The sequence below is a fragment of the Phalaenopsis equestris genome, unplaced genomic scaffold (assembly GCF_001263595.1).
Source record: "Phalaenopsis equestris unplaced genomic scaffold, ASM126359v1 Scaffold219149, whole genome shotgun sequence".
Lineage (NCBI taxonomy): Eukaryota > Viridiplantae > Streptophyta > Magnoliopsida > Asparagales > Orchidaceae > Phalaenopsis > Phalaenopsis equestris.
This window is the reverse complement of record NW_018237541.1, coordinates 274,916-283,650: the sequence shown is the minus strand read 5'-3', so window position 1 is coordinate 283,650 and position 8,735 is coordinate 274,916. Positions and strand designations below refer to the sequence as shown.

Genomic DNA, 8,735 nt, shown 5'->3' with positions numbered 1-8,735 from the left:
TAAACGAGCTAAACACATGCGAACTCACTATTGTTGTGATACACTAGCCAAATAGACCATCACCCCAAACTACCCTAAAAATCATAATTTTAGAATTCATCATTTATTTTGGAGTGCTTGAAGCGACTATCTTCTCTTTCGTGCGAGCTCGAAGACCATGTCTAGATTCCGCTCTCTGTGGCAAGCTTCGATCAGTGCGACCAAGAGAGGTACGCTCACGATAACCGAAGGGTTAGGTTAACGCTTACCATTGAATTATTCAAATCCATGATCTGGAATCATCAAAGCTTGGGCTTTCGTTGATGTTAGTCGCCGCAATATTTTTATACGATTTTCGAGCTCTTCCCTTCCGAGTTGATGCTTTAGGAGCAGGATTCTCTTAATTACTCTTGTTTCTGCAATTAATCATGTACGAAAGGGTTAACTCGGATTAATCCAGCTTTTTCTTGTAATCTAAGGGTTTGTACATTTGGAGTTCACTGCAGTCTCTGTTTTTCTTGTTGCCATCAACTAATTTTTATGGAAAATAGTTGTTTTAGGGCAAATGATCATTCTAATTTACATGTATTATTGCAGCAAGTGTAGACAGTGGTAGATTCAAGGAGGAATTATGGTGGCTATCGGCCCTTAGGTTTGGGATATTATACATGATTTGTTTATAAATCCTGTTGTAGTTTTGTATAGATTCGAAGATTAAAGAGAAATTTACATATGTAGGACTCAATTCTTACGTATTTACATGTCTCACTCCTAAAGTTTCATATTTACATATATAGCGCTCTGGCGCTTTAAACCTATGCATGAACTTTTGATGTGTCTTCTTCATTGGCTGTGTGTTGGCTCGGTTTTTCTTGTGATGAATTGTTGGAGAAAGGGGCGATGGAGGAACATAGGTGGCGTGGGAAGACTTCCATTGAGATTAATATGTGATGTTGGGTGGTGAGAATGTATTCTTGGGGCATTTAGATATATACCATCCAATTCCAATGTATTTACATATCTAGCGCCTAAATTTTACTTTTTTACATTTATACCACTAAAATCTTTACAATCACGTAAAAAAATACCATCAATTTAACTTTTAAAAAGTTAAATTTTTATTTTCATGCATTGGTAAAGTGGTGTATATGTAAAAATTGAATTTTATTTGTTAGATATATAAATACACGAGATTTAAGTGATGTGTATGAAAATCTTCTACTATTCTTATATGTTTTCTTAGGATATCCAAATTGTTTTTCAATCTATTTTCTTTTTATGGAGCTCATTTTTACAAGGATGAGAGTGTGTGTGAATGTAGGAGCAAATTTCATATAGTATTTAGCGATAATGGTGTAAAGATGAAGGTTGAAATTCACAATATCCATTCTCATTTTATTGGTATTCTGATCATTCTATTACACGCCTATATTGTCTAGCTTTCCTGTTCGATCTCGCTCTAAATAATATTAGTAAAGGCGAAGAAACTAAATTTTCATATTCTAGATGAGTGGAAATCTCTTTTGGAGGCCTGAAAACCTACTTCCTTGGTAGAGTACAATTGTTTTGAGTTTGCTAGTTGTATTTTAGTTTTGGAAGGTTTACATACAATTAATTCTTATTTATTTACATATATAACTAAACTTCAATTTTTACATACATACCTTCTTACCTATGCAAGAAAAGTTGTATTTCACTTTTTAAAACTTATATGAAAGACTTTGGTGGTATAAAAAAGGTTTAGTTTTTAGACTTGTAAATACATAGGAATTGGGTGGTATGTATGTAATTGGCCCTTTAGTTTTTCTATATCTATTAAATTTTTCAGATATTATGTCACTCTATATATGATAGGGGTTTTACAGACCAACCACCCAAAATATTAAATATAACATTTTAATCACCTAAATTTAAAAATTTAAATTTCGACTACCCAAAACGTTCAATGAGTAGGTAATGGGGCGTGACTGTAATGAAAAAGGGAAGTTTTGGGTGGTTGAAATGTTAATTTTTAAAATACGGTTGTTAAAATGTTAAATTTAATATTTTGGGTGGTTAGTATGTAAAAATCCCATATGGGATAAATCCTATGAGCTTTGAGAGCGCTACAAACGCTTTATATATTGTATTTTTTAGTTATATGATGGTTTTTTTCATAAGAAGGGACCTTTAGCAAAGGAATGTTTTATCCATTCTCTCCATATAGTTTGAGTGTTCTGTATATTCATTACTTGCGTTATGCATCTTCATGTTATGTTTTTTGGATTGAAACTAAAGATTGAATCAAATATCTTATTTGTAATTCTCTATGGAATCCATAGATGTCCATCTTAGTTCATGTTTGGCTGAGCTGAACAGCTTTATTTTTAATTTTTAATGATTTGCAGCTTTTGCATGGAATTTTGAAGATTTTATGCCACCAAGTGAAAATATTATATTTAGTTTCAACTCGAAGGATGAGCTGAAAAGATGGCATTTATACTCTGATTCTGAATATGGAGGTATGTCTCTACCTTGGTTCATTCCTTGTTTGAGTACTATTTGTTTTGCAGTATATTGGTTAAGGGAAATTTACACACATGTTAGACATTGCTCATGTATTTACATATCTAACACGCAAAGTTTAATATTGACATTTATAGCACCTTAGTGTCATAAATCTACGCATGAAAATTTGTATTTCACTTTAAAAATGTAACAATGTTAGTATTTCTTACATGATTAAAGATTTTAGTGGTATGATTGTAAATATGAATGCTTAGGTGTAAGATATGTAAATACATAAGAATTGTGCGGTATTTATGTAAATGCTTATCGGCATTATGTGTTACCTTTCTATCCAAATGGTAAATGAAGATTATAAAGAGGTACTATAAGTTGAGATGATCAAATACTTCTATATATGAATTGTTATCATATATAAGGTTTCTCATATTTCAATTTATTTGTAGTGGGAATATACACTATTCCTTATTGTAATATTTTCAATTTTTTTATGGTAATCTCATTTATTGCATTTTTCTTAGTTTGGCTCTCGTATATGTTTGCATTTAGAAAGAAAGTTCAACAAAGATATTGTTTTTAATGATTCTTTCTGCCTTTTTACAAGGGAGTCGTTAACAAATGTAAATTATCACATGCGTTATGTTAATTTTAACAAAAATCTACACTGTTTATTAGCATAATATTTCTTCATTAAAGAGAATTTTCTTGGTTATTTGATTTTATTTCCAATTTCATTTATATTTGTCAGATTATAATCATGTTTTCCAATATTTTTCAGGTTTATCATCAGCATCCCTGGAGATAAAAGAGGGTGATTCTGGACTCAATGGTACAGTACGAATTTTTACACCATGTTAATATAATTCCTTCAATTTAAATTAATATTTTAGTTTATCTGGGAAACGAATGTATCCGTGAAAGGGTTGGTGCAGCTCTAGTGGCAGACAAGATTAGAGAGAGTCACCTTAGATGATTTGGTCATATTAAATGTCGATCATCTGATGATTTGGCTAAGAAAGTAGATGTTTTAGATTCAATTTATGTTAAGAAAGGTAAATGTAAAGCTAAAAAGGATTGGGCATATTGTATTAAAATGATTATAATTTATTAGAATTACATGAAAATATGACACTCAATCGGACAAAATGGAGAAAAAGGATTCATGTAGTCGACCCCACTTAGTGGGATAAAGACTTGTTGTTGTTGTCGTCTCTGTGGCTATTATTTTGAAATTTTATTCTATTCAGATGGCAAGCATCTACTAAGGGAAATAAAATAGGAAGGTTTACATACATACTATTCAATTCCTTTGTATTTAAATATCTATAACATAAAGTTCAATTTTTATATTCATGTCATCTTATCCGTGCATGAAAAAATATATTCCGCTTGTTAAAAGTTAAAATGATGGTATTTTGATGTGATGCAGAAGATTTTGGTAATATAAATGCAAAAAGTAAAGTTTATGTGTTAGCTATGCAAATACATAGGAATTAATTGGGTGGTATGCATGTAAATGCTCAATAAAATAATTGTATTTTCGCTTCCAAATGTCAACTTTTTCAACTAGTTAATATTAATGTTAACAGCACCTTGTTACGCCCATGCTCTTAATAGACTTGGGCATAACAAGACCGGTCCATCCTGGACCGATCAAATGTCCCCCAACTAGTCTGCCTGGCCGGTCTGCGTCGCAAGAAAAGGCCAAGCGGCAATCTTCTACGTTTGAAGAAGGTAGGGAGTTGCAATTGGTCACAGCTGAAGAAGGCAGGGAGCTGTGGGGGTCAACAAGGGCCTTAAATACGTACTCAAGGAGGAGAAACTAGAGGAGTTTGGAGGGAAAGTTGGAAAGAAAGTTTTGAATTGTTGTGGGAGGATTCTATTAAAGGGAGTAATCTAGGGTTTGTCTTTTTTATGCATGTTTTATTGTGACTGTTGTTTTCTTTCTTCTTGTTGTGTTCCTAGCGACGTCTTGGGTATGGGAGAGACGATCTACCTCTCAAATAGTTAATCAACCTTGTATCTTGTTTGTTTCCCTTTGATTTTAGTGAGAGCAGCCTTTATTTGTGTTTCTTCCATCTATCGATTTCCGTTTTCGTCATAGTTTGTTCGCGGATTTTGGTTTTGAGGCATATCAAACCTTTTGCAACCGAACCATGTAGTTTAATATGCTATAGGTGCCACATTTTTTTTAGCGAAATGTGCATGAGAAGGACGGTAGAATTTTTTTCTACTTTCATATTATTAGTTAGCCATTTTAACTTCTAAAATGTGAACTAAAATGTGAAATACATCTTTTCATGCATAGGTAAGGTGTCATATACGTGAAAAATTAAAGTTTAGGTGTTAGATATGTAAATACGTATGTAATTCTTTCTTCTTGGAAACTAATGTTGTGATTTTAATCATGAAGGGATCTTCTCTGGGAACCTTTCTTTGGATGTGGCTGAGGGATCCCCTTGGAGAATGAAAAGGAGCGGTTTTTGTGGTATGCGCTCCAAAAAGGTACTTTTTACATTTGTAGACATTTTCATACATACAAACATACATATATGCATACATGCATGCATGCATTTATATGTATATGTAAATGTCCTAGAGTATTAGTTTAGTCCCCCCATGACTTTTTACAGTTTATGCAAATGTCCTAGAGTTTATAGAAGTGCTAAATTAGTCGATGGATTGTTGTAATAGGGGCTAAAATATTCCTCACCGTGAACAATTTCAACCAATATTAAAAAAGTCTGGGGAGTAAATTGAAACTTATATAAACTATGGGACTAGAATAACCCCTCTCTAAAGAGTCGGGGGACCAGTACATGCTTGAAAAGTTGTATTTCACTTCGGTTTTATTTTTGTCATAATGTTATAGAGTTGAGTTTTATGCATGCAAATATTAATTTTTTGGCGGTAGATATGTAAATACTTAAAATTTGTGTGGTGTGTATGTAAATGTCTCTTTTTTTTCGATTTTGACAGTTCAAGGGTTTCATTGATTTGGAAGCATATGATACAATTATTATGAAGCTTCTGGGCGATGGGAGATCGTACATTTCGACGGCAAGTCTTCATATCCGTTCGATTCAATTTCTATCCCCTCGTCGAAATTCATGAAAAATATTTTGTTTAATTTCATTTTTCAACTTAGATATACACAGATAATTGGATAAATTCACCAGGAAAAGAGGAAGATAATTCATGGCAAGCCTTTGTTTTCTCACCCAAGGATGAATGGCATGAGGTTAAGGTAAGTAAGCTTCTATAAATCCCTGATTTCATTTCCTTAGACCTTGTGTTCATAATGATAGAACTTGTAAAATCATATTTTATGATGGACAAAAGTGTAAAAATGGTCCTTCGATCATTTTAGTCCCAAAGTTTATAAAAGTCTCAATTTAGTCTCCGAATATTTTTATGGGGGGCACAATTCTTATGTATTTACATGTCTCACCCCGATACTTTCTCTTATTTACACAGATAGCACTCAAATCTTTAATATCATACAAAAAATTGTGCTATTATATCAGGACTAATTTAAAATTTTTATAAACTTTGGAAGTGAAGTAACCTCATGTAAATAGCCTGGGCACTAGTCGGATCGAAAATAATGTTAGAGCGTTTCAGATACCGTTGGAGCGATATTTGCCGACGTGGAGAGGAAATGTGATCGATGTAAAGTTGGAAATGAACCCAGCTCGAATCGTCGGAATGTCTCTTTCAGTCAATGCAGGAGGTGGTGTACCTGGTGCTAAATCTGGCCCTGGAGAGTTCAAACTAGAGATAGATTATATCAAGGCATTGAGAACATAGAATCTAACTCGGTCGGAAAATATTGAGTTATATTTGGCTTGACCTGACTCGAATCGAGACGACGAGTCAACCCATAATCAGAGTTAACTCGGCTAGAGAGTTCGAGTTGATCAGACGGTAATAGCATCATATGAATATATGTTCATTTTAGGCAATTATTTTTTTTTTAAATAAATTTTCTTTGATTTTAGGACATGTATATTTTGTGTTTGATTTGTGCATTTATTATGAAAGATAATGGTTAGCTCTTTGTGAATTTGTAGCTGTTAAATCAGTTTAATTGATGCCAATGGTGATGGTGAACAAAATTTATAGGATGTAAAAGGAAGATTTACATACATACCACTTAATTCTTATGTATTTACATATCTAACACCCAAACTTCATTTTTTCCCAACTTACTGATACATGAAAAAGTGAATATCATTTTTTTTAAATTAAAATGGAGGTATTTTTTATGTGATATAAAGGATTTGGGTGGTATAAATGTAAACAGTAAAATTTTGGTGTTAGATATGTAAAGACATAAGGGTTGATATGTAAATAATAAGAAAATTGAAGTTAGATCAGCAGGAGCTTTAATAAATCTGCTTGGTATATTATAGGGTTAAATAAAATGATAATTATTTCTCTCTTTTAAGAAATAAGCGGCACAAATTTTGATGTAATTTCAATTTATTAATTGTGCTTACCATTTACATCCATAACACTCAATCTTTAAAATTGCAAAATCATAATTTGATTAATTTTTAGAGTCAAATGCACATAATTATGCATAAGTTTATAAAACAAAGGTGTTGTTTGTATACATGTCAATCTCTGGGTGTTAGATTTGTAAATCCATAATGATTGTGTGGTACATATGTAAAATTTCCTTTTATTTTTAAAAATTTACATGCATACCACAAATTTTATATATCTACATATCTAGCACCCATTTGGTACTTATATTTCTAATACATTGGGGTTAAGAACATTGGTATAATATCGATATTTCATTTTCTAAAAAATTAATAATAATAATAGTAATTTTTATATATTTTTAAAAATTTGAATGGTATGCATGTAAACATACGTTAAATAACAAAGGAATATTTACATAGCATTTAATTCCTTAAAAAAAATATCTTTTTATTTTTCAAAAGTTAAAAAAGTGATATTTTCATGTGCCATAAATATGATTGTGAATTTAGCTCGAAGATCATGAATCTCTCCAAAATCAATTCAAATTTTGGCTAGAATCAAGATTGGTTCAAAATAAGTGAGCCAATCTGGGAGCCGAAATTTTGGATCGAAGCCATATGAATCTGCTCGAACTGACACGAGATCCGCTCATAATATTTCTTATTTATAAAATCCTATACACTGCGAAGTAAAATTGAATATAACAAGTCATGAGTCAATTCAAGCCGATTTCAAGCCAGAACAGATAAGAATATCTTGAGTTTCAATTTTGAGCTGGATGAAATCGATTCCGAGCTAAAACGGATCCAAATAACTAAATTTGAGCTACCTCGTCTCAATTTCGAGCCAGCTTGGCTCAAAATAAAAAATAACATGCCACCTGCCGATTTGGAGCCGCACACTGAATTTATTCAAGCCGACCCCAGCTCGCCTCGAACGTATTGTTATAGGCAGTATAATTGTAAAAAAAAGTTATAGTTTATGCATTACATATGTACCTAAATGCGACAATAACAACATATATTCTAGTGCGAAATAGATGAAATAAAAATCCAAAAAAAGCTCGAAATTTTTCTGAATTGCTTTCCAATAATTCTAAGAACAAAAAAGCTATCTACCGTGGGCTGCAGAGTTGTAACAATGAATGTAAAGCAGCAGCTTTTTGGTGTAGAGAAATGGTGTTCAAAGTTCGTCGTGGCCTTTTGGTGCGTTCAGTTGGTCTAGTTTCTTCTCCAGTTCCTATCATATGTTTACAAAGTGATGGACTAAAATTAGAGAGAACTAAAATATTTCTTGTTCGTGTTCGGCTAAATAATTTGCAAGTGCTCGGCCTTTTACACCATGATATATATCTATATATATAGGGGAATTTACATACAACCCAACCAATTAAGTTATGTATTTACATATCCAACATATGTGTAAATCTTTAGTCTTTATATTTATACCAAGCAAATCTATTAAATCAGTCTAAAAAGAGATGGTTAGACAACATATATGTAAAAATTGAAGTTTAGTTGTTAGATATGTAAATACATAGGAATTGATAGGTAAGTGTGTAATTTTTGCATAAATATGTATGTATGTATATATGTATGTATATAGGCTATTATTCAAGCCTCCAGCCACCTCTAATGTGTCTAACAATTCAAGTAACACCTTAAGACAAACTGTGTCAGAGGGGATTCGAACCCCTTGCCTGAGGGAACTCATACATGTGTATGTGTGTGTGTGTGTGTGTGTGTGTCTATATATAT

At 32.2% G+C, this 8,735-nt stretch overlaps 2 protein-coding genes across 5 annotated transcripts in view; one reads left to right on the top strand and one right to left on the bottom strand.

Annotated features, from left to right (window-relative positions):
- The first annotated feature begins 61 nt into the window (after nt 1-61).
- Nucleotides 62-6,524, top strand: LOC110037405 (probable complex I intermediate-associated protein 30). 2 transcript variants are annotated; one of them, XM_020742046.1, is made up of 7 exons: nt 71-209; nt 2,367-2,480; nt 3,263-3,313; nt 4,898-4,989; nt 5,464-5,544; nt 5,633-5,731; nt 6,109-6,524. In XM_020742046.1, the coding sequence occupies exons 1-7, from the start codon at nt 158-160 to the stop codon at nt 6,292-6,294; spliced, it is 675 nt and encodes a 224-aa protein (XP_020597705.1). In that variant the 5' UTR covers nt 71-157; the 3' UTR covers nt 6,295-6,524. The 2 variants fall into 2 exon arrangements, with proteins under 2 accessions (XP_020597706.1, XP_020597705.1); XM_020742047.1 differs by lacking the exon at nt 6,109-6,524 and having other exon boundaries at nt 62-209; nt 5,643-5,728.
- A 1,321-nt stretch (nt 6,525-7,845) lies between these two features.
- Nucleotides 7,846-8,735, bottom strand: part of LOC110037390 (glucosidase 2 subunit beta) — a 29,404-nt gene continuing 28,514 nt past the window's right edge. For 2 of the 3 annotated variants that reach the window (XM_020742030.1, XM_020742031.1), the window contains one exon: nt 7,846-8,217. In XM_020742030.1, coding sequence (XP_020597689.1) covers nt 8,161-8,217 — 57 coding nt within the window. In that variant the 3' untranslated portion in view covers nt 7,846-8,160. The remainder of the gene's footprint in view (nt 8,218-8,735) is intronic. The other variant, XM_020742029.1, reaches the window with a different exon arrangement.

Excerpts from the sequence above, each read along its gene's own strand:
- LOC110037405 (XM_020742046.1), top strand. The coding sequence starts at position 158 with ATGTCTAGATTCCGCTCTCTGTGGCAAGCTTCGATCAGTGCGACCAAG. Across the intron at positions 3,314-4,897 it reads GGGTGATTCTGGACTCAATG|GGATCTTCTCTGGGAACCTT; the intron begins GTACAGTACGAA and ends TTAATCATGAAG. Across the intron at positions 5,545-5,632 it reads GGAGATCGTACATTTCGACG|ATATACACAGATAATTGGAT; the intron begins GCAAGTCTTCAT and ends TTTTCAACTTAG.